Raw genomic sequence first — 27,720 nt, forward strand, 5'->3', positions numbered from 1 at the left:
CAGCTAAAGAGTTGATCTATTAATATATAATCATAGAACAACAAAAAAGATGGTTTCATTGCATGTGAAGGGATACACTAAAATCGCAGCAAGAATTATTTTGCTCGAAGATTTCTCGACGCTGATTGGCTGCATGCATTCAATTGAAAGTGTATCGCAAATCGCGCGGAGCTACTAAGCGCGTTTGTGCCAGTCAATCATTAAAATCAAAGTATTCTTGTTAATTAGGTAGAGTTCCTTGAGATCATTCTTTATTCTAACAGTGCGTGCGTGTACATAGCCGTGTCCATATTCAAATAAGAACCAAAGAACCTATCTCCTTTTCTAAATCCCCTTCCCTGCTTTGATTGAACTACGCCCACGCCCACCTGCTACTGTTTTGACTTTTGAGTTGTGGCTGGCTCGCTGGCTGCTGGCTGTCAGGATGGGAGTTTCCCGATCGTAGATTGCTCGATTTTCTTGTTATAAATCGCGAATGAATCATCTAGGGTGATCTTCTGGACATATTCAAGAGTGACCGCACATTTTTAATTAGAAATGGCAGACATATCGGGCCGGAAAATCAGCGCCCCTGATTTCAATCCAGATAAATGTGAGTACACAGTTTTGTTTTGTCAGTTGAAAATAGATCCATCAATTAATAATAATTTATAGACGTGAGGGAGCTATCGCAAAGATGTGTCGGGAGAATGGAGCTGGTGACCCAGCGTCAGAAAATGCAGAAGCTGGCTGAGGACACGAATGAACAGCTGAAGAAGAACGTCTACGACAACTACGTGCAGTTCATCGAAACTTCCAAGGAAATATCCCGTATGTAGACTAAATTAATTTGAGTCCAATTATTTTAATGTGCTCGCAGATGTGGAGAGCGAGATGTACCAGCTGTCCCATTTTCTCTCGGAGCAGAGGGAGCTTCTGTCCAACTTGCTCGACACCTCGATTGTAGGAAGTCGTGGTACGTTACTAGACAAAGAAAAAATCCCTGAGGCTGAAGACAGCCGAAACAATGAGGAAGAGCAGAGGAGGAAACTCGCGTCCATCATCGAAAAAGTGGAAGGCTGTGTTGTGAGTGCTGCTTGAATTCTAGTGTCTTTTCTTTTAAATTACTTTGAGCGAATTGCAGTCTTTGCTGGAGGTGCCTGGCAGAGTTCTTCTCCACGACAGCGACCTGATCGAGCTGGACATCAACGACAACTCGGCAATTCAGAGATATCACGGATACCTTTTAAATGACAGTGTTGTTTTGGCTTCTTGGATCACAAACAAGTAATAAATTTGTTTATTTTGTATCAACACTTTTAAAAGATAAATAATTTCAGGAGAGGTCCAGTGCGGTACAAATTCCAAGTGCAGTACCCACTCGAGAGTTTGGCTGTGGTTAACGTTCGTGATTTGGGAAATGTGAAGCACGCCTTCAAATTCCTCGCTTTTCCCGATACCAGAATCTTCCAGTGCTCAACGAGTGCTCACAAGGTAGGGTTGAAAACTAAGTTTTGGTCTGATGTTACGTCCTAAAATTTGCAGAATGAGTGGATGGATGCATTCCACACGGCCAAGAACCCCACCCCGAAAAGTCAGCAAAAACAAAGAGAGTCTGCGTCTGAAAGACCGGTTTCTATGATTTCTAGAGGCGACTCCACCGAATCAAACAATCGTAAGACTTTATTTGCCTCCTTGGATTTGAATTTAAAATTGTGCGTAGCTTTCGAGGATCCTGTACCGGAGCCAACTCCCGACCAGCTGGTTCCGGAGTGGTTGGCTGAGGCTCCGGATGATCTGGACGTCTTCATTGCCCAGCGGCACTTCGAGGACGCCTACAACTTGATCATCAAGTGCAAGGACGGCTGGGCAGAACTGCCTCCCAGCTCCAAATTGCATCTCATTCAGTGAGTAACATTTTTGCTTGTTAAAAAATATTCCAAGCCCTTAAAGAGTGAATTTACCCGCCAAATCGTTTGACACTCATACAGATTAGAATCCTGAGGATCATATATAGTAAACAAAATTCATAGGTAGTGTAAATATGTAAATTTTGGAGAAAACTGAAAAAACGTCTGAATCGGCCAACAGAGAGAGGGGCGTGTCACGCACTTTTCCGCTGTCGTGGCTTAATCTCACTTAAAGACCATCTTTAACGAAGCTTCTGAGCACACCAATCGATTCTTGAGGGTCGAATTAGGTAAAATGGATAATTTTACCCTCCAAAAAAGTGCAGCGTGACGTGCGAACTTTTTTCCCGCCAAAACAGTATGAATGCGAGAACTACGCATGCGTCAGAGCTGGTTTGAGCACTTGCAGAGAGACCGCCTGTACGTCACATCCAGCCAGCAATGACGCATGCGCACTTCTCGCATTCATATTGTTTTGGCGGGAAAAAAGTTCGCACGTCACACTGCACTTTTTTAGAGGGTTAAATTATCCACTTTACCTATTTCGACCCTCAAGAATCGATTGGTGTGCTCAGAAACTTCGTCAAAGACTTCAAATTTCCTACTTTCGCATAATTCAGGCGGAAGATCGACGCGCGCGTGCGCAACCTGACGGAGGTGTTGATGAAAGAGCTGGAGGTGTCCCCCGAGCGGAGCTTCCAGGGGGGTCTGCGAGCGGCTCGCAGGGCCGTGCGGCTGCTCAATTTGCTGGGCTGCTCGACGCAGGCGTGCAAACTGTTCCTGGACCTGAGCAGCTCTGTGATCAAGACGCAGCTGAAGCGGACGATGCGCGAAGGTGTCACCGTGCAGTTCATCACGCAACTCGGCGACATTTTCTTCTCGAACGTCAAGGACGTGATGCAGGAGTTCCTCAAGTCGTTCCCCTCCACCTCCAGCTGCCTCTCCTCCTTTGTCGTTTGGGCCGGACTCGAGCTCACCGCCTTTGTCGCCCTGCTCAACAAGCACATTTTCCTGCCGCAGTCCTCCCTGGACGCCATTGCAGAGTGCTTCACGTCGATCAGAAAACTTTGCACAGAGGTTTGTTATCGAGGAATCTGGAAACCTTGAATTATTGTTGTTTTTCAGCTAGGTGAGCTCGGTCTGGACATCGTTTACATGCTGGACGGTCTGCTGAGGTCTCCCCTGACCCGAGCCATCCAGGACAACACGCGGAAGACGGTGGACTCGATTAGATTGAAAGCGGCCGACGACACTTGGCGCCAAACCAACCTGATGAGCAAGGATGCCAGGGCAAAGTTTGTGCAGGAGTTTGTCGACCTGGGTCTCGCCAACACATCCTCTTACACCTACGGTAGGGCTATTTTTTATTTATTTCCTACCATTTGTTTACAAGGAAACCCGACTTTTTAATTTCTGGGAAAACTATTTAAAAATGGCGCAGATTTTGGGGTCGTTGGCGGTGGCGAAAATCAGGTCATAAAGATGCAGAATTTAAAATGTGAATCGATGCTACATTTATCTGGGATTATTTAAAGACCAAATTCGGGCCGATCCGATCAAAATTGCAGGAGAAAATTATTTACCTTTAAAAACGGGATTTTTGCACTTAGGCCATCGAAAAATTGCGATATTTTTGCAAACGCAGCAAAATCGCAGGGTTTTACCAACTCCATCGAACGTGAAGTACTACCGCCAGTCTGGATACTGATTTTCATATTTTTCAAGCCCATAGAAAAATTAAATTTATTTTTTTACGGTGTTTCGGCTTCGCGCGACGAAATTGATTTTATTTTTGTTAAAATTCGGCCGTTCATCCTATCGTCAACCACGACCCCTTATCGGACAGGTCTCGTGCGGCTCTTTGACTAGGGGTATCCTATCGACCCTTTTCAGGGTACCCCGACCTGAAATCCGCTCCCAAGCTGGTTTTCAATGTTTTTTTTCAGTAATTTCGAGCACATTAAGCGAAACCTGACGACTTTTTTCACCCTTGCCTGTGAACGACCTTCCTCAGGTCACGAGCAACCTGAGATCAGGCCCCAGAATGTTTTTTGCGCTTTTGCCGGCGTTATATCGCATATATTTGGGTCTTTTGATCAATTTCAGCCTCGACGGACTTTTTTTCACTTACATCAGGCTTTAATTATTTTATTTAAATGTGCCCGTGTCAGGTGAAACGTGGGTCTACCTGACGTCCAACACAATTTCGTTCACCCGTCGGTACGTGCAGTTGGTCGACTCGTCGCTCAGCCTGTGTTTTCCGGAGCTGGAATTTGTGGTACGCAAGTCAATCGAGAGTGTGCTCAGCGAACAGCTAAAACACGTGCAGGAGAGTTCGGTGATTAGAAGTTACGACCAGGCCACCGTTGAGAAAAACGGCAACTTCCTTGTCGGCGAGCTGTTGCCGCTTGCGTTGAAGAAGTTCAGCCGAGCGAACGGACACCAGTGCGAGGAACTGTTGCAACTGGCCAAAAAATACGCCAACTTGGCACCAAAGTCTGTTACGAAATATTCCACTACTGTCTATATTTAAATTTCGTTGTTATGTAATAATAAAATGTTGATTAACCACTAAAACTCAATTGATGGCGTGTCTAGCTGCTTCATTTTTTTTAATAGCGTCGATTTTGCTTATCAATTGCACAAATATTTTATTATTTTAGAATTCATTAGAATAAAACAATCCCACACGAGTTCATGCTGGCTGGTATCTCGGATTCAGTCTTTCAATCCAATCGTTGAGGCCTCCTGCAATCAGCCCTCGTCAGGTTCCACACTCTTGGAGGCGGTGCTCAAGTCTCCGTGGCTCAGCTTTTGTCTCTTGCGTTCGCGCATGTCGGCCAGAGTTTGCTCAATGGACCGCTGATCCTTTTTGTTCTCGGCAGGAACTGATTTTTTATATTTTACATAAATAATAGAAAAGTAAAACACAATTATTTAAACCTACCGAATCCGTACTGTTTGTTTGTGACGGTTTTCTTGGCAGCGTCCAGCGCTGACTCCTTGCCTATCAGGTGCTCGTATTTTTCTTTGTAATTTTTCGTAGGCTCGGTTTCCGGACCTTTTTTTAAATCAAGCTCACGCTGCTGCTTCTCCTCGGTCTCCCTCTGCAAGTTGAGAAAATATTAAGCCATCAAATAAATACAAAATGAAACAACTGAATACCTCTTCGATAATTTGTTGAGCCTCGTCGAGATCTGTAACGCCCGTGCGGCGCGCCTCTTCGAGTATTTTCTCCGAAGGTACGGTCTCCTTTTTGTAAATCTGGATGTGTCGGTCGAGCCCTTCAGTGCCGAGCGAGAAGGCGGGCAGGCCTGCTATTTCGGCGACGTCGTGTCTAATGACAGCGATGATTAATGATCGAAAATTTCGATAAAGCAGGACATTCTTACACGACGGCGCGGTGCACCTTGTCCATGGTTTCAAACACGATTTTCGGCTTTGTCACGTCTTTGACGAAATCGTTGACCATGCCCTCGATTTTGGCCCTGAAGTCGGACAAGTGTTTCTTTTCGGCCAGCTTTATCTTTTCGTAGGCGGCTTGTTGGTCTGAAAGATTAGCGTTAAAGAATTTTTAATTATATAATAATTAACATATCTCACCTTTTTGCGCCTTCTTCTCGCGGTCGTTCACGCGCGGCGGCTTGTCCATCGCGTTCATAATCGAACTTAGCAGGTCCATTTTAAGAGATTTGATCTGCAAAACGGGTGAGAAGCGGAAGAATTCGGTTTAGTGGTGTTTGTTTCGATGAACTAAGTAGAAAACAAAACATCAGGCACGGGGGGCGTGGCCAATTTAGTTTAAAAGGCTGACATTTTGTACCGGTTTTTTTTTAAATTCTTGCTGTTCTTTCACAAGCTCCCATTCATTTAAATGACAAAAATTATTAACTTAAAATGAAGAAAGAAAATCATTAATTTTTATTATACACATGAAAGTGAGTAAAATAACGTTTTCTGCAGCCATATTCTAACCGGTATGCAAATCAGTTATTTTTTAAAAAATTCTTTGCTTCGGGAAGCGGGCGGGCAATTCTCTTTGCCGCACAATCTCTCGAGATGTTTAGCAATCCGCCACCGACTGCAATGCAACCAAGCGAACAATCAATAATGCTATTCATAAATACTTCTCACCACTCAATTTCATGGTGAATGAAATGGAAGTACTTCTTATTTATTTAGCCGTATTTAGAGACCAACAATCAGGAACGCTTATTTTTTCCCTTGTTAAATGTTCTCTCAAGGTTTGCAAAGCTTATTTCTTAAGTGTTTATTTGCAGCTTGAGTTTGTCAATCGATTTATAATTGAGAAACACATTGAAAGATGGTTTAAACCAACAATGTCAAAAATTCTTTCCTCAACGCTGATTGGCTGACGCATATTAATTCAGCTTGCGTCAGCCAATCAGCGTCGTGCAAAGAATTTTTCGAATTTTCGCCGATTTGCGTGTTTTAACTCCTAATTAATTCGGTTTAAACCAACTTTTAGCGCGTTTCTACAGTTATAAATTGATAGGATAACTCTTTAGCTATTAAACAATCACGGTAGCAGAAAAAGAGAAGCAGGAAAAATGTGTTTGGCGGCTTTATTTATCTCTGTAGCTATGTAATTGAATAATGAATGACCTTCAAAAAGTCATGATACTCGTTGCGATCAGCTCGTGACAGCAATTAATTATTTTAAATCGGATTTGAGGTGAGTTAAAGGCTGTATTAATTGGATTTGTATATTATTTATTTCGCTCATAATTTATTAAATATACATTTATATATATTATTTGAACTTGCACACACTCTCACGTTCAACTCAGTCGACATTTGAGCATTCATGCTGAGATCTGTACTCGCACACAGTCATACACAGTACTACTTTCACGCTTTCAATATGTGAAAAACATCCAAAATGAAAATTGAGTCGAAGAATTGGATGCGGCTTGTTTAACGAGTGATAATGCATTTAGATTTGTTGCAAGGCTGAGACTTCGACACGGATATATATCACACACGATCGACTCTCGGGGCTTCGCCGTGGGCGCGCACTCTTCTTTACCAGTTTCCGTGGAAGGCGGACCTGCCGAAGCTGCGACCGGCTGAAATCAGCGAAAAATACGCATCATTAACAACGGAAGAAATAGAAACCACAAATATGGTGTGCCCCTGACCTCGCGTTGGTTGTGTTTTTTTTATTTATTTATTTACACGGCGAATATGATTACGTCAAAAGACATGATCAATGGAATGGCATTCAACTTGGGCAACTGCTGGCTATGGCTGCTGCTTTCACGATGGAGTACGTGTGTGCGTTATGCTCCGATAAGCAGGCAGCCGGCGTATGTGTAGCAAAGGTTGAGTCTCGTGATGCAAAATGTAATCAGTATGTGTGTCTATGACATAACATACGGCGATCGCCAGCCAGCATGTGGGTGTTTTATTCATGGAATTAATAATTTGTGTCTCTATCCGAGAGAGAATGAGTGAGGCAAGACGCCGTTCGGTAATCGCTTCCTACTCTCGTGATTTCACGCCCGGACACAGCTTTTCGCACTTGGTTTTGTCACCGGCGCGAACATTAACTCATCAGTGCTCATGCAGCGCGGCTATTTGCAACAGAAAGGAAGCCATGCGTGCGTCGTGTGAAATATATTATATAAAATGCGCTGGCACGTGCGCGCACAATTTGAAGCTTTGCGTTTCACGATCAAGACAAAACAACACTCTCCAATTAGCACTGATGAAAATAAAAATTTGTAATTTGTATTAAACCCAATGCGCAGAAAAATGGCGTCTGCTAGAGTTCGGCGGGAAAGTTTCAAACGCGGCTTGGAAAATTAATCAGCAAAATGAATATTTTTGTTGTTAAATCTTTAATAACAGCTGATTATGCGGGTAATTGGCGAATCGACCGTTAGATTGCACATCAGGCTGATGGAAATTTAACAAAATTCGCGGGAATGAAATTATTAGCTCGACACGCCCCCTTTTTCGACGCCATATTTAATTCTGACCGCGGGAACCAATACAGATCAGAAACTCACCTCCAGGCTGGACGAATCCATAGCCGGAGGCACCGGGAACGACTCCGCTGGTCTCGGAGCTCAACGGCGCCGAGGGGAACACGACGGGTCCTGAAATCAGATAGGAAACGGGTTACCATGAGGGTAAAAACCGCTTTTTTAATGGCACTGACCAACGTCACTGCTTCCGCCGGGCAGGGATCCGCTTCCGAATTGGGGGCCGGGGTAGAAGAAGCTCTGGGCACCCTGGTAGTAGGCCTCAGCTCCGAAAATGGCGGCAAGAGCGCAGATGAGGATAGCGAACTGAAACATGACATAAGAGAAAAGGTTTTAAAATTAGGTTGTACTGAAAATTGGTGAAAAATCCTTTTTATCTTTGATTAAAAATTAGATAAAATTAAAAATTTACATTTTTGAGAGAATCAGCTCGAAATTTTGCAATAATCAACTGGCTCCTTACTGTAAAATCACGAAAATTCGCACAAAATTGGAAAGATCAAGCGACAAACAGTTTCATCAACATTAATTTATTTTTTCAAATCAATTAACGCAAGAGAAAATGTAATTCTATAATTAAAAAGCAACTTTTCCGCAAAAGGAAAGTGGTCATTTTGCCACTGTACGAATTAATTGCCGCACTGGCATCTTCGACTTGGCAATTAATCGATGCTATTTACAGAGGAAGACTTTTCTGCAGGCTGTCCAAGTGGAAAGCAAGCGCAAGAAGTGCATTCATTCAGTTAATTTATTACAAAGTGGTTACTCAAGGAGCGCGCGCGCGCCAGCCAGCGATCCGTGCGAGTTGCTCTTTTGATTTACTGTCAACCCGTCGCTGGATGGAATTACGGCAGAAAAGAGCGAATTTATCGGCTGCTGCACGCTGGTGTTTCAACAGCTCACCGGCCAGATGAGCTTCAGTTCCGAGTCTTGCTCAATCGGCGGCATTATATTAATAGCCGCTCGAATAATCGCGCCTTTCCAACCGACAAAAAGCAGCCGTTTTCCAACAATAATCGTTTAAGAATTTACACCGGGGTCCAAATTGCGATTTGAGTTGGTTCCCGCCGGTCAGAATTCAAAATGGAGTCGAAATTAAGGGAGATATTCCAGCGGCCAGTGAGAAGCGCCAAAAAAAGGAGCGTGCCCGAACGAAGAATTTCATCCCCGCGAATTTTGTTAGCCTGATGTGGCGTCTAACGGTCGATTCGCCCATTACAGGGCTAATCAGCTGTTAATAAGACAAACCGCGTGTGAATTTATTTTTTGTTTGTTCCAATTGATTACGGTTGGTGCCCGTATAAGCGGAGTTCGCAGTCGAGTGTCGCGCGCGTCCCGCCAAGTGTGGCCGGTTGCATAAGCGAAATTGACCTGGATTGCGGCTGGCCGATTATGTCAGAATTGCTCTGTGCAGCTGCAAACAAGCACAAAACAAGGAGACAAACAAACAAACCATCTCAACGAGCGTGAAAATGTCCTGTTTTTATGCAGCGCCGCCGATTTTGCGCAATTAACTATCGACGATTTTGGTGCGTTCCTCGTGAGGCAAGACGCAGACACTATTATGAGTGTGCATTGATTCTTGACCAATTGTGTAATTGCGTGAGTGTTGCGCACACACACACACGCTCTCGAAAGGATCTCGGAAGTTGAACAAGGTTAAAGTCAACTGGTGACTGTGAAATATTGTTACACAGCTCGTTCGATTCGGATTTTTACAATAAATGGAATGTGAATGGCAGCTCTCGGATTTCTTTAATCAATTTTATGTTTCTCGCTCCTCGCTTGAGTGTTTTTTCTTGACACGAGCCATAAATTAAATTTTAAACTTAACAAAACAATAAAAAAATATTATTTCTGCCGAAATTCTCGTGGTTTTATTTGTTCAGGATATTAATGCGGAAAGCGACGCATAACTCGGCCCGCCGGAGGCGAATTTGCGATCGTTTGCAGCAATTACGAGCGGCGGCTAGGCCGACGAAGGCCAATGCTAAGTGTGGCCGGCGGCGAATTTCTTATTTTCTTTCTTTTTACTACACCGAGCCTCTTGATCCGCGGGATAGAGGAAGCAACAATGCGGAAGTGTCCATTTTTTTTCAATGCTAATGAGGCAATAAAATCAAAAGCTCAGGGAACAAGAGATTGTTTCGCGGAAGGAACATAAATCTCAGCCGCCGCGTACAACACACGATTTACGTAATTAATGTAAGCCAACGGAATAATTTAACAAATCGCATTGCGTTTCTATTGAAAATGTATTTCAAAGTAGATCACGAATGAAAAAACAAACAAGAAAACGAGCTATAATCGCATCATAAATAGATCATTGCTTGCAAAATATTGCACTTCACGCGATCAATCGTGCGGTAAAAGGCCTCCGCAAATGCGGATAATTACGTAGTTGTTGCGTCTATGCGCCGACAATAACACAATTGAAACCGGATTTGATTGGCAAAAATGCAAATAATATGTGTGTGATACAATATTTCACTTTCGAATAATTTAAACTTTGCGTCTAATTAATTCTCACGAGGGAATAAATAATTTTGTCAATCAGGGTGTATATTTTGTTACTCACCACCTTCATGGCTGGTTGCGGTTGGGGGTTTGCGGTCGGGGCTGCTGCGGCGCTTTTGATGGCGGACTGGATTATTGTGCCGAATCGCGGCCGGCTCGCAATATATATCACCTGTGTAGGAAGGAAGCGGCGGTGGTGGGAATCTGTCTCTCGTCGTCTCTACCTTCGGCACGCGCTCTCGTGGGGGGCGGCACCTCGGGAAGGGAGCCTACGTGTCTAAGAATCGCTTATTTTATTTTATTTTTTGTCCCCTGAAAAGTAAACTGCTTCCTTCCTTCCGGCACGCCGACCTTTCTTGACGAGACACTAAGCTAAAAAAAAATGTGCGCCTGACGTGAATGTACCAATAGAGTCAGTCGAATCGAATCACGGTCGCGCATGAAAGTTGAATTATTGCCTCTGTCAATAAATGCGAGCATTGTCTGTATTCGCCATTTTCGAGCTCGCTTCCCTTTTAGGCCAAGTTCATTTAATTATTACTTACGATTATTTCGTGAATTAAACTATAAAACAAATTCATTTGGAATTATTGCAGTTTTTAGTTGTCTCTTCGCAAAAAAAACACGAGGTCGTTTGGATTAGTTTGCTTGTTCTTCTGATTATATGTAATTAAATTTAAAAAGAAAGTACATGGCCAAATATTTAATGATCATCAGGCATAAATTCCGACTTGGCCTGCGGAAACGAAATTAAAATATCAAATAGGCACTTTGTAGAACAGCAATTACCGTCTTAAGTTCGCCAAAACACTTTTTAACTCAAAAATCGATGAAGAGCACAATTCTGTGAGCTCTAAAAATTAAATTGTAATCTTTAAAAATTATCAAAAATATTTTAGGAGCTCAAAAATGTTTTTTTCGTCCAATTTTGTGTCAGGAATGGTGCTTATCGATTTTCTACAGCAATTTTAATTCAATTTTTTAAGTGAAGATTGGCTATATAAGCGTTTTTACGCTCTTTGGAATGGTTTTGAATGGCTCTAGATATTTTAAAATACCGATTTAGACGTAGAGAACAATTCTGAGAGCTCTAAAAATATTAAACAAGATTAAATATATTTTAGGAGCTCAAATCGAGCTTTCCGTCCGGTTTTGAGTCAGGAATGGTGCTTATCGATTCACTACAGCAATTTTCGCAATTTTAATGCAGAATTCAAGTGAATATCAGCTGGAAAATGGATATTTTGATGGTTTTAATTTCGAAAATAATTCATTTCGTCTAGAAAAATGACGGAGCGAGCACCAAAAGTGTTTTGGAACATTTGTTAAGCTCACTAAAATTTTAAAATTGAACTATCCAAAGCGTAACACAATTTTGCAATGTCCAAGAGTTTAAATTGCTCTAGAAATTTTAAAAAATCGATTTAGAATAAATATTTGACAGGAGAGCACGATTCTGAGCTTCAGAAATATTTTAGAATTCATTTTTAATTAATTATATGTGTAATTAACAACCGATCAGTAGAAAAATAAAAATTGGAAGCTTTAAAATGATGAAAATACATGTTTTTCAGTCGACAATAGCACTTTTAGATTTTTCTACATCGATTTAAATGTATTTTTTAAATGAAAATTGGATAAAATAGAACCAAAAATGTTAAATTAGTAAATTATTACTCTAGCTGAAACTGCTGGTTGTGCAAATTATTATTTTCGTAAAAATAATTCAAATTTATCTGCCTGATTTTTATGATATTTTTCTTCTAATAAATCAATCTAGTCAAAAATATAAAAAGGAGCATTTAATTTGCTCTCATTTTCAAAACTTCAATATTTTTTTTTTCATTTTTCCCATTCAAAAATATTATAGATTGTTAAAATTCATGGCTAACCAGCGCCTGAAGGCTGCTGATATTGACCCAGAGCTTTTTTTAATACCCCTGCGCTATGGTCAACTGAAATTGGAAGGGAACCTTTCTTTGCTGCGGTATAGACATAAAGTATTTATTGTTCACGGAGACATACTTTTGTAAGTGAATTTAAAGACCCAAGTGAAACAATTAAAACACAAAAAATAAGGTTTATGAACAACAGAAACTGATCTTCAAGCTATTTTTTCAATTTTTTCTTATAAATTGCATGACGTTAAATTAATAAGAGGCTGCAGAAATGAAAATGTAATAATCTTTTTCTAAACTTCATTTTTAAAAATTAGATAAACATTTAAAAACAATTCTCTGCTTGTACCGGACACATTTGCATACTTATTTTAATGAGGTGTGCAAGCAAATTGCTTTTTCTCGTCGTCATCTTTTGAACTTCACCTTGGAACCGCTTTTTTCGTCGCCACGAAAATGAAAATTATATCCACCTAGCGCGTGATACAAAGATCTCTTTCTTCCGGTTCACGCCGCGCGCGAGGATGGTAGTTTTATTCGGCATTGTGTGCAACAAGTGGAGTAGCGTACGTCATGTGCGTGCATGAAATTTTTCGCACCTTGAGAGCAGCGCAGGTGAACGTCTCCTTCTTTCTATATATCTCCGGTTCTCGGCGCGCGCGGAGCCGGTAGTACTCAGGTGACTCCACACTCGCGCCGCTCAGGTAAAGGTCGCCGCCGCCGCGCTAGCTGCTACCGATCAAGGTCGCTGCCCGCCAGTTTGTTTCCCTTTCGACACAAAAAAAAATAAAATAAAAATGAATTGCCGGGTGGTAAAAATACACACGAGTCGCGCGATCTGTCACGTATGCACTCGCACTCGTCCATTCAACGCATTTCCGTTTATTTGTGCAATGCAATTGAACTCTGTGACAATCAAACTGGTTTGAGTTTCTTCAAAACGCGCCGGCCTTATAGGAATAAAATGGAAAGATGGAAAAAAGACAGACGCTGCACGTGCAATCTTTTGTCATGTGTTTCGTGTCTGAGAATCGCAGTGAGCAAGTGAGTGAACGCTTAATCGAGCTGGAAACCGGAAATAATATCAAGAGGAACAGGCTTTGATGATTATGATGATCTCATCCATGCACACGCAGGATTTTCTCTATCAAGGCCATATATAAGAGTTAAAAGCCAGGTTGCGTCACCAAATATTTTCTTTTTTAGTCATTCAATCGTTATGTAAATATGTTATTAATTAATTACCTCCCTCAAGGCCTTATTTTCTATTTAAAGACCGTCTTAGACGAACTTTCTGATCACACGAATGGATTCTTGAGGGTCGGATTAAGTAAAGAGGATATTTTTTCCGTTAAAAAAGTGCAGCGCGACGTGCGAAGTTTTTTCCCGCCAAAACAATATGAATGCGAGAAGCGCGCATGCGTCAGAGCTGGTTTGAGCACTTGCAGGGAGACAGCCTGTAAGAATTGACTTCTTTGTCAAGCTCTGACGCATGCGCACTTCTCGCATTCATATTGTTTTGGCGGGAAAAAAGTTCGCACGTCGCGCTGGACGTTTTTGGTCGGGAAAAACGTCCATTTTACCTAATTCGACCCTCAGGAATCGATTGGTGTGCTCAAAAACTTCGTCAAAGGTCTTTAAAAATGATTTAGAGTGCAAAATCCTGGAAAATACTTATTGCCAGTGCGCATGAACGCATCTCTTAGAATTGAGTTGAAGCCAAAAATGCATTTTTTTGTGTTTTAGATAAGTGGCTGTAAAGTTAGCATTCTTTTCAAAGGTGAGAACTGTCTACTGTCTCCTTACTTGAAATTCTATTTAAATTTACAACAAAGAGTTTCCTTCCTTAAAACGCTGTTGGACAGATCTCGACGAGAGGAATCAAAATCTGCCATGAAAATTTGGTCAACCACTGCCAATGTTGGCGAAAATATGTCAACTTTCATTTTGAAGCAAACGCAATTCAAATAATTTTCAATTTTGTTGGCCTACATCAATTCACTTTGCGGATGGTAAATTGTGCAAAAATGTTTGTTCGGGTATTTTTATTACGAAAAATGGCATTCCCCGTGTGCGAACTAAATATGTACTACATGATAGCATTTAGACGCTATAAAGGTCGTTACATCACGGCTCTGGCCCGTATATTGTGTCACCGCTTTCCTCCTTTTGCTTGTTATTGTTTAGCGTAACAAAGTAGCAGCACACACACGTCGAGCAGCGAGCCTGTGCATGACGAAAATTAACTGAGTGAGTTTCTTAATGATTTATAATTAACCTAGGTTGGGCTGACGTATTTTCAAGGCCACGCCATTATTAACTAGCTTTTAACAATCTATTTTTCCGCTCATGCATTTACTTCATTAGGACATTTTAATTAATGATGTTTTTAGATTTTAACTCTAGAGAAAATTGGAAGAAAATAATTGAAAACCAACTTTATGATATAATTAGAGAGATAAATAACAGGTTTGGATTTTCTGTTAATTAAAATTATTGAATAACGCTGACAATTAGTGAGCAACTAGCGTTCCTGGAGTGCGTAGCTGGCTGCCTAGCTCCAATATCAGCAGGCGTTTCCGGTGACAGCCGTATTTTTTCAAATTATTTCGTAAAAAGTGGTTAGATTAATCCAATAGTTATTGTACTTTTAATTTTTCCCAAGCCAGTTGTCATAAAATCAAGCTTAATTTTGGCCATTTAATTTTTTTAAAGTACAAATCATCTTTTTAATCATTTTCCCAGCAAATTGTATTGATCAAGCTCTCCCAGCAGCTTAATTTTAGCCAAATAAGCGCTCGCCACTTATAAATTCGTCAATTCAATTTTTTTGGCCCAAAATAAAACCAAGAATTATTTTTAATGTGTGGTCAGTGGAGAGAAATAAAACAAGAGGTGCATTTTCATTCGTTTAGAGTAGATTTACTAATCTTTCGAATTGAACAAGAGTATTCTGCGTCACATCGTTCAAAAACAGGCTGGAATTGATGCTACTTGTCTTATCTGTGTTCTAGAGTGAAGAAGGGTATAATAGCCTCTTGGAATAAATACTTTTCAACGTGTGGCGGAATCATTAAGAGTGTGGTCGAGAAGCCACTTATAGGCGGCTGCTGGACTAGGTTGTTTGTTTGTTTATTTATTTGATTTCTTTCTTTCTTTCTTTCTTTTCTCTTACAAAGATGCAGCCGACACACGAACACACTCACTCTCGGCACATTCATACTCGCTTGCTCTGTGAACAGTCACTGTCTCTTTGTAACGTCTAAGTATAACAATGAGAAGTCACTTCTCCAATAAAAAATGATCCAAATGCCGTCTACTTCTACCACATGTGGGTCTCGCGGATCTCGCTGATTATCAGGTTGGCTTTTTGCAGCGCCTGCCGAAAGATGCAACAGTTATAAAACCATGTGAAACGTGATTCAAGATTTTTGCCTACCTTCAGCATGTCCGCCGCCTCCTTCCGCTGTCGGGCGATGTGTTCAGACTCGTTGAGCAGCTGCTCGGCGTGGTCCGACTTGTAAAGGTGGACCACCAGCTCTGACTGCAGGTTGTCTTTGACGTAGTTGACCAAGAAATGCATCACAGCCTTGGGCACACTGTCCTGGATGGACTTGCGTACAATGTAGAAGTACGATTTTATCAGACGCTCTGTAAAATGTCAAAAGAACACCTATTTAACACGCAAGAAAGGCTAATTAACGCGCAAGAGCTTCTATTTAATTTGCAATACCTTCTATTAAACTTGCAAGAACTATTTAATTTGCAAGACCTTCTATTTAATTCGCAAGAACTTCTATTTAGCTTGCAAGACCTTCTACTTAACTTACAAAACCTTCTATTAAACTTGCAAGACTTCTATCGAACTTGCAAGACCTTCTATTTAATCCGCAAGGACTTCTATTTAACTTGCAAGACTTCTATTGCACTTGCAAGACCTTCTACTTAACTCGCAAGAACTTCAATCAAACTTGCAAGAACTTATATTTTGTTAGCAAGACGTCTATTTAATTTGCAAGACCTTCTATCGAACTTGCAAGAACTTCTGTATAACTTGCAAGAACTTCTGTATAACTTGCAATACCGCCTACGCCGGACAGACCAGTCCGGCCCTGAATTAGATTGAATAAAGAAGGTGATCGTACCAATGACATCGCAGTCCCGCTGTTCTCTCTCAGACAGTTTTCTGCTCTGCTGGGTGGGCACCTCAGGCAAAAGGTTGACTGGCTTCTGCGGGCTGTGAGTGGAAGGGAGGTGCGTCGGCGTGCTCAGGGGCGAGTTCTCCGCGGAGGGCTGGCCGCTCTCGGGTCGTCCAGGTGGTCCCATGATGTTGGACAACCACTGATGCTGCAGCACTGACGACACGCCATCGCCATTCAGCCGCGCCATGTTTTGATTCTTCAAATAAATTTAAACAACTGTTGATTTTAATTAATAATCAGGTCTTTTACCTTGGGCACCTCAGCCTCCTGGGCTCCGACCATGGGCCCTTGGGGGGCTGCAGTCCTTCTGTTTGCCGGACGCTCGGCCTCTTGCTCTTCGTGCTGCTTGGACAGGGACGGCACTAGGGCAGCGTCCTTGTAGAAGTCAGGGTGCTTGGTGTTTATGTAGGCCAGCTCGATGGCCACCAGGTTTTCCACCTGAACAGCCGTGCAAACGTTTCAAAATTCGAGATTTTAACGTCTGTATAAATCGAAAGAGGGAAAAAAGCGTTTTAAAAAAATCGTCCTGAGCTCAGGGTGAGCGCAAGGGGCTGAAACTCTCGGGAAAGTCTAAGAGGAGGGTTTAATTATTTTTAAGGCCATGTTGATATCAAACTTAAATTTTTTCGACCTTTCGCCCTGAGTATCTTCAACCCTGAGGGCGCGAAAAATCCGTCCGATTTTTCGGTAAGTGCCTTTGAGATATGCTTTCAAACGCGGGGTAGCACGGCCCCATCGGGCCCCTGGGGTCCGCCCAGCGAGCCCTCGAATATGAAAAATGTCAAAAAAAACACGGTTTTGGGACTTTGAAAATAAATTTCTCCGGCCCTATGAGTCCGACAGGGCCAAACCAAAAATAAAATTAATTCCCACTAAATTCCGCGTCGAACGATGCACAAATCGATCGGCTAAGTTCCCCTGGAACTCGTATAGCTTCGCAGTTTGGTAAAAAAGTTAAAAACGACAGTTTAAAATTTTTTGCAGGGCCCAAATGAGTCGTAATGAGTTTCAAAAGGTGCAGCTGGACAAGAGACGTCGACTGAAAGGTAGTTTTTCGAGATTGGGTAAATCCGTTGTTCCGGAGAAAAAAATGGCGATCCGAACCGTCGTAAAAATCAGATGCCAGCAAAAAGGGGCTGATACTTTATTATTATTTATTATTATTAATTAAAAATGTCTAGAAGTAAACAAAAGTCACCACGGCACCGTAATTAGTATAAAAGGGAGATTGGAACTGACCATGGAGTTGGTGGTGGGAAGGCGTCGCCGCAGCAGCTGCGTGACGACGTCGACGATGCGTTCGTGGAGCTGAGGGAAGCGCAGCATCTCCTGCTGCACTTCGGTGCCGCAGTGCTGGATGATGCGCTGCATTTCCTCGTGCACCAGCTCAACGCACCGCAGAGACGGCTCCTCTAACCGTCGAATCTGTCGCTTCACCAGCAGCTCGAAAGACACCTAGACACCAAAATAATTAAAATTACAGGAAACCAATGAATTTTTTTCTGAAAATGTACCTCTGGAACGAAGAGCGCCGGTCTGGGTCCAGTAGCGTTTCTGATGGCGGTGAGAATGTCCATTTTCTTGAGCCCTGTGAGCGGGTGGATTGAGTCGAGGGTGCGGCCGAACGTTTCGTGGAAAATGTAGCAGATGCGAGCGCCTCCGCACAGCTCGGTGGTTTCAATGTTGCGAGCCGTGCCTTCGATGGTGCAGCAGTAGGCAGACGCGAATTTCGTGATTATTTGCAGCAGAGTTTGACTCTTGTCAGAAACGTCGTCGCCGTACGAGTTGAGCAGCGTTTGGAACTGCGAGGCCATCACGTTCACACGAGTCTGCGCAAGGAATTATTATTATTTTAATTTTTCGGAGAAACGGGCCTCTTGACGAACATGAAAATTAGATTATCTCTAGTTCTAATGATGTTAGAACATAAAACTTGATGCCAAAAGATGCACATTTAGACAGCCTACAACTGTTATGTCTAAACTAATTTTTTTGGAATCGTTTAAATTGAAGTAATTTAGAGTTTATAGTTAAATTTAGAATTTCTCGAAAATAATACTATTCATTTGTTTTCTTAGCATGGAATGAAATGTTGCCCTTTTAAATATCAAAAAGAATAATGATTAAAAATTATCTGACAGTGATGAAACCCAAAAACAAAGTAATCTTGAGTCAAACTGGTTAAATCCAGTTTAAACCAGTTTTTTGGAACCCTGCAGGAAATACCCACCCTTTCATCAAAGTCAAAAATTTGATTCATAGTTTCAAAAGACATAAATTTGTTATTCATTAATTAATTAGAAAGTAAAAAACAAGCCGCGCTTTCCATATTTTTATCTTTCAGTTATTGCGTCTTTTTTAAAAATATTTCTAATCGCCTCAATTTTTTTTTTTAAAAACAAACCTTGAGATCAGGGAGACAGTCTCGAATGTGGTGCATCAAAAGTCGGTTTAGCGTCTTCGCCAGGTAGGGCGTGCCATTGCGGTTGGCCAGGGTCGGGTATTTTCTCTGCAGAAACGCTGCCTCGTCTCTTAGAGCGTCTTCGATGCTCTGAAACCAAAGTCAGGAAACATTCGCTCCAGAGGAAAAGACCAAGAAGCCAAACCTTGTTGTCCATGATGTCCTGCTGCGAGCGGTTGACCACGCCAATTATGCCCAGTTTCACAGGAATGACTCGGCCGCACAAAATGTCAATGGCGTCCGTGCCTGGAAAGACAAAAATTAATGCTTAAAATTTTAATTATTTGTAACACGGACCAGCATCCATGAGATCCAGCTTGGTGACCACAGCCAGGGTCCTCCTGCCGTCAGGGTCGACGTCTTTGGCCAATTTGAGGCTCTCGGCAGTGGCCATGTCCGTGTTTGCCGTCACCACAGCCAGGATGATCGAGTTTGGGTTGGCGATGTGATGCACCAGCAGCTCTTTAATTTGGCTTTCTATGTCCTCAGGTTGGTCACCAACAGGCACCTGAATTCAATTAAAATTTTCTCTTATCTATAAATATCACAATAAATTACACATCGAAGTGTAATGCGTCGTTATTTGTCTTGATTAAATAAATTTCCCAATTTTTCAAACCTTTGTGATGCCAGGGAGATCAACCAGCGTTAAGTTGACTACTTTGGTCGAGAAGATTTTCAGGTTGATTGGCTCAGGGCAGATGGATTTGTTCTTTCCGGCCATCCTGTCCGTGTCATTTTCGATTTCGGTCCGGATTTCATCAAAGTCGGAAAAAACCTTATTTTTGGTGTGCAAAAATTTTCCCCATTCCTCCAAATCCAGGGTGCCTAAGATTATTGTTGTTTTTAATATTAAAACAAACGGACTTTCATTTTTCCAATTAATATACCTTCTTCAGCAGAACGGTGCTGCGGGTCATCCTTGGGTGCGTAGACGAGTTGCAGGACGAGAGGACGCCGCGTGACGATTCCGGTGCCGCGGGGCAGGAAGGACCTGCCTACCAAACTCTCGATCACAGAGCTCTTGCCCGAACTCTGAAATATTCAAGGTGAATTCATTTTTTACTCTTTTATTAGGGCAAAGTTCGTGGATGGCCGAACTAACCTGAGTGCCGACGACCACGATCTGCGGCAACTGGATGGCGTCCGCGCCGACCGTGTTGAACACGTCTTGCAGCTTGTTGACCACGGGGATCAGCGCTTCCATCGCGCCGACGAAAGGGACAAGACAGAGCGACCTGAAAACCAGACGACCTGTGGTGTACACCCCAATTCGGCGACAATAGATTTTTCTTTGTGATTGCCCTCTTCGAATTCGGGCCAGAGAAGTGATGAGGACTGCAGCGACGCCATTATTTAATTTAAAGTCGCTGCATTCTCTGCGGGTATTTCAATTTTGAGGGACTCAAGATGGCCGATTTACTCGTCCTCGTTCTATTTGTTTGGTTCAGCTTTGTTAGAAGACCAGCTGATGTCGCCCTAGTCGCACTCATAACCATTATTATACTGGCTCACTCCTATTTCGCGGGCATGAGCAAGCTGTTCGGCGGCCACTCACTATTGGCGGGTCAATCGCTGATTTCAGCCAATCAGAGGCAACCAACGCGTAGCTTAACTCTTTGTTGGCGGACACTGATTAGCTAAAAACGCTCGATCTGCCAGTAGTGAGTAGCCGCAGCACTTCCAACAAAAGCTAAACTTGATTGTTACTCCCCCTTCCATGCGCATCTTTACTCCTCCCCTCCATTAAAACTTTCCGAGCCTGCCAGCTGCTTGATTTACAGCTGAATCCGAACTCGACTTCACTGACGAAAAATTTGTTTCTAGCCTTAAAAGACTAATCTCGAGTCAAAAATGTCGATTGCCCTCAGAAGGTGAGAAATTTTATTTTGCCTTAAACTATGCTAGTTTTCTGTAGCGAGTTTCTTAAAACCATCCATGAATCCAAGAAAAAAATTAAAGGGACTCTAGAACAAACAACAAACTATTTTTTATTTTGTACATTCCAGATTAATGGCCTGCCCAGGCCTTCATCGTGGGGCCTTCGGCGGCGTGATGGGCCCGCAAATCCGAACGGTCGTTCTGCGCTCGCAGCCGGCCGCCGTCAAGACAGCAGAGGACTTCTTTGAGAAGAACGAGCGGCTGAAGAGGCCGATGTCTCCTCACCTGACCATTTACAAGCCACAGATCACCTCGATGCTGTCCATTTCGCACCGCATCACCGGTATCGCCGTCACGGGCTACGTGTACGCCTTCAGCATTGGAATGATGTGCCTGCCGGCCTCGTTCCCGCATTACTGCGCCGCGCTGGCCACCGCCAGTCCCGCCCTGCTGTTCTCGGCCAAGTTCTTGCTCGCCTTCCCCTTCGCCTACCACACATGCAACGGCGTCAGGCATTTGGTAAAGGATTTATTACATACAAAGTCAGGTGGAAGAATTAATTGGACTGATTTTTGGTTTCTTTTGTAGGTGTGGGACTTGGCTAAGGGCTTGGAAATCAGCCAGGTCTACAAGACTGGCTACACCATGTTGGCCGCCACCATCCTCCTCACCCTGGCTCTCCTCTCCTGCTGAGCTAGTGTAAAATTAGCTGTTGATCTGGATCAGAAGGAGCCACTAGTTCTGTAAATAATATATTTAATAAAAACAAAAATGGAATTCTCACTCAGTTACTATATTGTAATTTTTTATTGTTACCGATTCAAAAACATTAGTCAACCCTAGTCAAAATGATATGTAATAATTTTAAAGACCATATTAAGAGATAAAAGCGCCTTCAAAAATTCGTTGAATGTATGAATTTCCTCCCATAAGAGCCTCATTTCATGTTATTATCCTTGTAGTATATTTTTCTCCTTGTTCTGCTACCGATTATTTGATGTCTGTCACATAAAAAGTTGATTTAAACTGCATTAATGGCGAGTAAAAAAACCAAAATCGGAGAAAACGGCGAAAAATTCTTTGCTTGAAAAATCCTCTACGCTGTATTGGCCAACACAAACGCGCATGCGCGCGCATGTCAGCAGCTCCCGCGCGATTCACGAATATTAAAAGCTGACAGGGAGTTGAGTCATGTCAGCCAATCAGCGTTGAGGATTTTGCGAGCAAAGAATTCTTGCTGCTGCCTCCGATTTGGGAGTTTTCAACCGAAGTTTAATCAGTTTAAAACAACTTTTAGTTTGTCTCTGCGATTATAAATCGATAGAAAAACTCTTTAGCTGCAAAAATAGGAAAAATAGACACCAAACATTCCAAAGCAGAAAAATATTAATTTAAAAATGGCGTCCTGCGACTTTTCTGAGAGCGCTTATCTCAGTCTTTCGTTTATTGTTTATTTTCAAATGTGTCACAATTTAATGCGCTCAAATGAGAATAATTTATAATAATACTTTTTATTTGCAAAATAATAAAAATAACTATTTATCAACACTTTTAAAATTGCTTTTTATGATAGTGGTAGTAGTGGTGCCACCGTGCGCAATTAGACAGAATTAACGAATCACCAGGTTGACCCAGGTGGCAGCAGCGTCGTGGTTGAGGCCTGCCCCCTCGAACGTCAGATCTGCGCGATCGACCCGAGCCGAGACCGACAGCCAGCCGAATAATTACGCAAAGCTGCTCGCCCTAGTGCCGATTGAAGACACGCAGTCTGCAGCTCGTTTCACCCGCCCTAGCACCCCGAATTCGTCGCCATGGATGAGGAATACGACGCCATCGTGCTCGGCACCGGCCTGAAGGTACGCACACGCCAGGGTCGCGGCGGAGAACGAACGGCGTTCGCTGGCTCGCTCGCTCGCTCACGTCGGTCGGGCGGCCCACTTGACGTGTCAGCGAATTCGCCGAAGCCGCCCTCGCGCGCACCAGTTCCGGCTTGGAGGTGCGGGGCCCTGAGAACGAACCCCTTTCCGGCGAGTGCGCGGCGGGCGAGGCGCGTGACCGACCAGTTTATTGCTCTCGCCCATTGTTTAAAAAGGGAAAATATTCGGTTTCAGATCTCGTGACGGCCGTTTAATCACGCTTTTGTTTGTATCTGATATAATTCTTTGTTTTGATCTCCAGGAATGCATTTTGAGCGGGATGCTGAGCGTGAGCGGCAAGAAGGTGCTGCACATAGACCGGAACAAGTACTACGGCGGCGAGTCGGCGTCCATCACGCCCCTCGAGGACCTCTTCAGCAGGTTCAACGCGCCCAAGCCGGACGAGTCGTACGGGCGCGGGCGCGACTGGAACGTCGACCTGATCCCCAAGTTCCTGATGGCGCACGGCCAGCTGGTGAAGCTGCTCATCCACACCGGGGTCACCCGCTACCTCGAGTTCAAGTCCGTCGAGGGCAGCTACGTGTACAACAAGTCGGGCAAAATCTCCAAGGTGCCCGTCGACGAGAAGGAGGCCTTTTCCTCCGGTGCGTCCAATCGCGTCTGCTCCCTTCTCACCCTGATTTATTATTATTTTTATTAGATTTGATGGGGTTGTTTGAGAAGAGGCGCTTCAAAAACTTCCTCGTCTACGTGCAGGACTTCAAGGAGGACGACCCCAAGACCTGGAAGGACATGAATCCCAACGTGACCACCATGAAAACGGTCTACGACAAATTCGGCCTTGACCCCAACACCCAGGATTTCACTGGTCACGCTCTGGCTCTTTACAGGTATTCACTTTTTCTGACACAGAATTTTTATTTGCGGAAATAGCCGGAAAAGCTTTTACTACGTAATTTATGAAAACAAAAAAAGCTAATTATAGTTTAGGCGTTTAGGCCACTTTGAAAACAAGTGATTTTGAAATGTAATTTGGTGACGTGCGTATTGTTTCATCATATCAATACAAGGAAATAAAATGCTGCCTTTAATTTTGAAAATTCTTAAATTTTTAAAACTCGATTTTTTTTTTAGAAAAAGGGACTTTTTGCACGGGTTTTAGGGGCCCTTTTTGTGTCCATCCGATGCGGAATTTTACTACGAGTCTAAAAAACATTGGTTTTTGGCTGTACGATTCTTTGGAGCCGAGTTATTGAATTTTAACAGCTGAAAAACCGTTATTTGGACATTCAAAAATATTAGTTTCGTGGCCCGGGAAGAGCCCTATGGGCCGGAGTCCCATGATTTTGGCACCAGTCGATGCCCCTCGGTGAGGCATTTCTCCCCGTGTGTGGTTTTCCGATACCAGACCATTTTTCGAATTACCGCGGTTTTTCAAAGGTCCAAATTTCGGAAAAACTCGAATTTTCTAAAATTTGTTTGTCTCAAACCCGATTTTCCCAGATATGACACCTATCCACCTTAAATGAGTATCAAATGAGGAACATTTTGTGAGATTTTAAACAAAAATTACCGTCGAGTTTTCGTTTAAATTTGAAATATTATGCGTTTTTTTAACGTTTTTTGACCTATTTTTACTTCCGCCAGCAGTATCTCCAATCCAGGAAAAAAAATACAAAATTGGATTTCATGGGCTCTCTGAGGAATTTAAATACGCGTTTTTTTACACCAAATTCCTCAATTTATCTCGAAAATTTGGTTTTGATCTCTAAAAACCGTGTTTTTTTATTTTTTTTAAAAGAATTGAATATTTGCTACGGAGATTTAAATTGTATTTTTAAGTCCAACTCCGGTTTGGAGAGCAATTTTGAGCTTTCTTGCGGCCATAAAAAAATTAATTTTAATTTTTTCGGTTTTTTCCACGATAAAGGTGTTTTTTCTGTTAAAAGTCGACAGGTTGATGAATTCCAAGTCACGAGTTCTCAAATTATAGGTCTCGTAGACCTTTTTCCTGGTATCTTTTTCCTGAGCTCGGTCCCTTTTCGTTTAAAACCAATTTTAAAATGACCAAAACCAACAAAACGCAATTCTCCATTTTAATTTTATCATCTGTATTCAATCAAGAAATATTTTTTGCGGCATTTCACAAAAAAAAACTGCTGAACAATTTTGTGAATGACTGTGCAACCCTGAAAGCAAGTTTTTCCCTTCTAAAATGATGTAACAATAATTCGGCAATACTGCTGATTTTCAGGGACGATGACTACCTGAACCTGCCTTCCCTGACCACGATCAAGCGCATCAAGCTGTACAGCGACTCGCTGGCCCGGTACGGAAAGTCGCCGTATCTTTATCCGATGTACGGCCTCGGAGAGCTTCCGCAGGGTTTCGCCAGACTAAGCGCCATCTACGGCGGCACCTACATGCTGGACAAGCCCGTGGACGAGTTGGTGATGGAGAACGGCCACGTCATCGGCGTGCGGTCCGGCGAGGAAATGGCCAGGTGCAAGCAGGTCTACTGCGACGCCTCCTACGTGCCTGACAAGGCCAGAAAGGTGCCCTAAAGCTTCCTCGCAAGAATTCAGCCTGTTTAATTGAATAAATATTTTTGTTGCAGACCGGCCAGGTGATTCGGTGCATTTGTCTGATGAGCCACCCCGTGCCAGGCACCAACGACGCCCTCTCTACGCAGATCATTATCCCCCAGAAGCAGGTCGGACGCAAATCGGGTAAGATATTTCACATTAAGACCCGCTTTAATGTGGTGTGGACACTTTTAGTGAGTTCTCTTGAAAAAAATCGGCAAGGTTGCGAATTGTGGCGCAATACCCAAGAATTCGAGGCGTATTTAAAATTTAACAAATAATTTAAAATAAAAACTTTCAATTTTGGGGGCGACAATCAGGTCCATGAGACGCAGAATTTTATGGCGAGTCTAACCAACTTTGGTTTTTTACTCTACGACCCATAGAAGCTGAGTTGTTAATTTTCAAAGTCGAAAAAACGTGATTTGTGACATTTCAAATTTTGGGGCCCAGGCGGGGCCCTATGGGCCGGATGGCACCGATTCTTGTACGAATCGATGCCCCTTAATGAGACGCGTCCACCCGTGTGCGGTTTTCCAAAGTCGGACCATTTTTTAAATTTAAATTAATTTTTACTGGCCGATTTTTCGGAAAAGTCGAAAATTTCAAATTTATTTTTATTAAAATTCGGCCGTTTATCTGATCGTCGATCACGACCCCTCATCAGACACGTCTTGGACAGGGCTTTGACCTCTGGTACCCTAACGACCTGTATCAGGGTAACCCGACCTGAGATCCGCTACGAGGCCGATTTTTAATGCCTTTTCGCTAATTTCGAGCAGTTTTCCTGTCACCGACCTTTCTCAGGTCACGCAACACCTGTTTAATGTTATTTTTTGTTTTTTGCAGACATCTACGTGTCCCTGGTGAGCTACACGCATCAGGTGGCCGCCAAGAACTGGTTCGTGGCCATGGTGTCGACAACCGTGGAAACCGACCAGCCCGAGAACGAGATCCAGCACGGACTCAAGCTGCTTGGCCCCATCACACAGAAGTAGGAGATGATCTGTGGTCTTGGAATTTTGCTAATTACTGAAATTAAATGGCAGGTTCATTTGGATACAAGATTACTACGAGCCGATTGACGACGGTCTGGCCTCTGGCATTTTCATCAGCAAGTCTTACGACGCAACAACCCACTTTGAAACAACCTGTCTCGACGTGCTCGACATTTTCCGTCGCGGCACTGGCGAGGACTTTGACTTTTCCAAAGTCAAGCACGACCTCGGAGATGAGGATCAGTAATTCAATCGATTCCATTATTTCTTATAAAATTATGATTTCTAATTGGGGCTCAACTCCCTCAATTTCGCCACAAAATTTACGTACGGATAATGTCAAGTCCATTTTTCATGATTTTCTTTCTTAAGTTCACTGCTTTTTATTGTAATTTGGAAGGATCATGAAAGACGGGGATTGCCTGGTCACATATAATGTTGTTATTATAATTTTCTATTCGCTCTATTCACCTTTACAATTATATATTTTGGTGTCACTCTGTGCTAAGGTCTTTCTCAATCGTGGCAGTTCATCTTGAGGTTTTCGGTGATACGTGGTGCCGCCTGTCATCTTACGTATTAATGATTTTTTTCTATTTGATTTTGAAAGATTTGTAATGTTGAGATAGCCTAACAGATCTAAAAAAAATGCTTGAGCGTGCAGTCTTTTCGGTCAACAAACTGCCAAATAAATTCTCCTCCAAATCGTGGCGTACCCAATTATTGTGAAAAAAAATTATTCAGGAGGCTGCTTCCCCAAAAGATAATTCTATAGATGCATAGCATTTTTGATTGAAATGTTCATATCGTGTTGATTTCGCGCATTGACATGACACACACACGCACTGGCGATTATAAAATGAGTGTTTACCCTTTTTGTGCTATTGGACTGGAACAGCCAATTCGATAGAGAGAATTATGTGACAAATGAATGCTGAGCAAATGATTGTTTAATTAAAACGGAGCAAAATTATAATAAAGATATTACCTAATCACACAAATATACAAGTAATTTTATATTATTTAAAATGTATCCGAACCTTTTTTTAATTTAATTTCAAGAAATTAATAATGTTTGTGGTCGTGAACTCGTGTTATTTAAAGAATTTCAGTGAAATTTAAACAGCGAATTACCTACAATCCAGCGCGCGAATTTAAAACTAACGGAAAAGCGCAGAATTTGCTTTAATGCGTGTTTACACGAGAAATTAAAAGCTTAATCGTGTTTATTGGATTTCATTACTTTTGTCAAATTCTATCCATTGGTGGTCATTTTACTCTAATCAGCTGATAGGCTGCGATTTTAACAACAGTAATCTTATTTCGAACAAGAATTTCTCGGAATCACATGGGTGATTTTTGACTTGGATGAATGCATTTCGTCCATAATTGAATGCTGGA

At 42.5% G+C, this 27,720-nt stretch overlaps 6 protein-coding genes across 7 annotated transcripts; 3 read left to right on the forward strand and 3 right to left on the reverse strand.

Annotated features, from left to right (window-relative positions):
* The first annotated feature begins 388 nt into the window (after positions 1–388).
* On the forward strand, positions 389–4,471 carry Exo84 (exocyst 84). Of its 2 annotated transcripts, XM_065484414.1 has the most exons (10): positions 389–592; positions 655–810; positions 860–1,065; positions 1,124–1,266; positions 1,320–1,473; positions 1,525–1,654; positions 1,703–1,886; positions 2,510–2,966; positions 3,015–3,240; positions 4,061–4,471. In XM_065484414.1, the coding sequence occupies exons 1-10, from the start codon at positions 538–540 to the stop codon at positions 4,420–4,422; spliced, it is 2,073 nt and encodes a 690-aa protein (XP_065340486.1). In that variant the 5' UTR covers positions 389–537; the 3' UTR covers positions 4,423–4,471. The 2 variants fall into 2 exon arrangements, with proteins under 2 accessions (XP_065340486.1, XP_065340485.1); XM_065484413.1 differs by having other exon boundaries at positions 1,525–1,886.
* Positions 4,472–4,475: 4 nt separating this feature from the next.
* Positions 4,476–5,666, reverse strand: LOC135939837 (sperm-associated antigen 7). The gene is made up of 5 exons (XM_065484415.1): positions 5,493–5,666; positions 5,282–5,438; positions 5,055–5,226; positions 4,837–4,996; positions 4,476–4,777 (listed from the first exon to the last, which is right to left on the reverse strand). Exons 1-5 carry the CDS (start codon positions 5,569–5,571, stop codon positions 4,644–4,646), a joined length of 702 nt encoding a protein of 233 aa, XP_065340487.1. The 5' UTR covers positions 5,572–5,666; the 3' UTR covers positions 4,476–4,643.
* Positions 5,667–6,606: 940 nt separating this feature from the next.
* On the reverse strand, positions 6,607–10,639 carry LOC135940419 (uncharacterized). The gene is made up of 4 exons (XM_065485292.1): positions 10,479–10,639; positions 8,077–8,206; positions 7,925–8,014; positions 6,607–6,979 (listed from the first exon to the last, which is right to left on the reverse strand). The coding sequence occupies exons 1-4, from the start codon at positions 10,485–10,487 to the stop codon at positions 6,936–6,938; spliced, it is 273 nt and encodes a 90-aa protein (XP_065341364.1). The 5' UTR covers positions 10,488–10,639; the 3' UTR covers positions 6,607–6,935.
* Positions 10,640–15,214: 4,575 nt separating this feature from the next.
* Positions 15,215–20,317, reverse strand: LOC135939259 (dynamin-1-like protein). The gene is made up of 12 exons (XM_065483539.1): positions 20,084–20,317; positions 19,869–20,013; positions 19,598–19,806; positions 19,276–19,486; positions 19,124–19,224; positions 18,922–19,068; positions 18,032–18,346; positions 17,757–17,972; positions 16,767–16,955; positions 16,461–16,713; positions 15,755–15,966; positions 15,215–15,694 (listed from the first exon to the last, which is right to left on the reverse strand). The coding sequence occupies exons 1-12, from the start codon at positions 20,183–20,185 to the stop codon at positions 15,638–15,640; spliced, it is 2,157 nt and encodes a 718-aa protein (XP_065339611.1). The 5' UTR covers positions 20,186–20,317; the 3' UTR covers positions 15,215–15,637.
* Positions 20,318–20,696: 379 nt separating this feature from the next.
* On the forward strand, positions 20,697–21,653 carry LOC135939260 (succinate dehydrogenase cytochrome b560 subunit, mitochondrial-like). Its single transcript, XM_065483540.1, has 3 exons — positions 20,697–20,852; positions 20,988–21,378; positions 21,448–21,653. The coding sequence occupies exons 1-3, from the start codon at positions 20,833–20,835 to the stop codon at positions 21,550–21,552; spliced, it is 516 nt and encodes a 171-aa protein (XP_065339612.1). The 5' UTR covers positions 20,697–20,832; the 3' UTR covers positions 21,553–21,653.
* Positions 21,654–22,509: 856 nt separating this feature from the next.
* Gdi (GDP dissociation inhibitor) lies at positions 22,510–27,318 on the forward strand. The gene is made up of 7 exons (XM_065484075.1): positions 22,510–22,715; positions 23,038–23,380; positions 23,437–23,626; positions 24,991–25,291; positions 25,354–25,465; positions 26,171–26,315; positions 26,371–27,318. Exons 1-7 carry the CDS (start codon positions 22,671–22,673, stop codon positions 26,564–26,566), a joined length of 1,332 nt encoding a protein of 443 aa, XP_065340147.1. The 5' UTR covers positions 22,510–22,670; the 3' UTR covers positions 26,567–27,318.
* The last annotated feature ends 402 nt before the right edge of the window (positions 27,319–27,720 follow it).

This window comes from Cloeon dipterum, chromosome 3, assembly GCF_949628265.1.
Source record: "Cloeon dipterum chromosome 3, ieCloDipt1.1, whole genome shotgun sequence".
Taxonomy (NCBI): Eukaryota; Metazoa; Arthropoda; class Insecta; order Ephemeroptera; family Baetidae; genus Cloeon; species Cloeon dipterum.

What these genes read in the sequence shown, in the direction of transcription:
- Exo84 (XM_065484413.1), top strand. Translation starts at nt 538, where the DNA reads ATGGCAGACATATCGGGCCGGAAAATCAGCGCCCCTGATTTCAATCCA. An exon ending in TGATTTCAATCCAGATAAAT is followed by an intron (nt 593 to 654) that starts GTGAGTACACAG and finishes AATAATTTATAG; the next exon opens with ACGTGAGGGAGCTATCGCAA. An exon ending in CACATCCTCTTACACCTACG is followed by an intron (nt 3,241 to 4,060) that starts GTAGGGCTATTT and finishes TGCCCGTGTCAG; the next exon opens with GTGAAACGTGGGTCTACCTG.
- LOC135939837 (XM_065484415.1), bottom strand. Translation starts at nt 5,571, where the DNA reads ATGGACCTGCTAAGTTCGATTATGAACGCGATGGACAAGCCGCCGCGC. An exon ending in AAGGTGCACCGCGCCGTCGT is followed by an intron (nt 5,227 to 5,281) that starts GTAAGAATGTCC and finishes CGCTGTCATTAG; the next exon opens with ACACGACGTCGCCGAAATAG. An exon ending in CTCAACAAATTATCGAAGAG is followed by an intron (nt 4,997 to 5,054) that starts GTATTCAGTTGT and finishes CTCAACTTGCAG; the next exon opens with AGGGAGACCGAGGAGAAGCA.
- LOC135940419 (XM_065485292.1), bottom strand. An exon ending in CGGCGGAAGCAGTGACGTTG is followed by an intron (nt 8,015 to 8,076) that starts GTCAGTGCCATT and finishes ATCTGATTTCAG; the next exon opens with GACCCGTCGTGTTCCCCTCG. An exon ending in TGGATTCGTCCAGCCTGGAG is followed by an intron (nt 6,980 to 7,924) that starts GTGAGTTTCTGA and finishes CGCTGATTTCAG; the next exon opens with CCGGTCGCAGCTTCGGCAGG.
- LOC135939259 (XM_065483539.1), bottom strand. Translation starts at nt 20,185, where the DNA reads ATGGAAGCGCTGATCCCCGTGGTCAACAAGCTGCAAGACGTGTTCAAC. An exon ending in GCTGGATCTCATGGATGCTG is followed by an intron (nt 19,225 to 19,275) that starts GTCCGTGTTACA and finishes TTGTCTTTCCAG; the next exon opens with GCACGGACGCCATTGACATT. An exon ending in GCGGGACTGCGATGTCATTG is followed by an intron (nt 15,967 to 16,460) that starts GTACGATCACCT and finishes GACATTTTACAG; the next exon opens with AGCGTCTGATAAAATCGTAC.
- LOC135939260 (XM_065483540.1), top strand. Translation starts at nt 20,833, where the DNA reads ATGTCGATTGCCCTCAGAAG. An exon ending in ATGTCGATTGCCCTCAGAAG is followed by an intron (nt 20,853 to 20,987) that starts GTGAGAAATTTT and finishes TGTACATTCCAG; the next exon opens with ATTAATGGCCTGCCCAGGCC. An exon ending in GCAACGGCGTCAGGCATTTG is followed by an intron (nt 21,379 to 21,447) that starts GTAAAGGATTTA and finishes TTTCTTTTGTAG; the next exon opens with GTGTGGGACTTGGCTAAGGG.
- Gdi (XM_065484075.1), top strand. Translation starts at nt 22,671, where the DNA reads ATGGATGAGGAATACGACGCCATCGTGCTCGGCACCGGCCTGAAG. An exon ending in TGCCTGACAAGGCCAGAAAG is followed by an intron (nt 25,292 to 25,353) that starts GTGCCCTAAAGC and finishes TTTTTGTTGCAG; the next exon opens with ACCGGCCAGGTGATTCGGTG. An exon ending in CTTGGCCCCATCACACAGAA is followed by an intron (nt 26,316 to 26,370) that starts GTAGGAGATGAT and finishes ATTAAATGGCAG; the next exon opens with GTTCATTTGGATACAAGATT.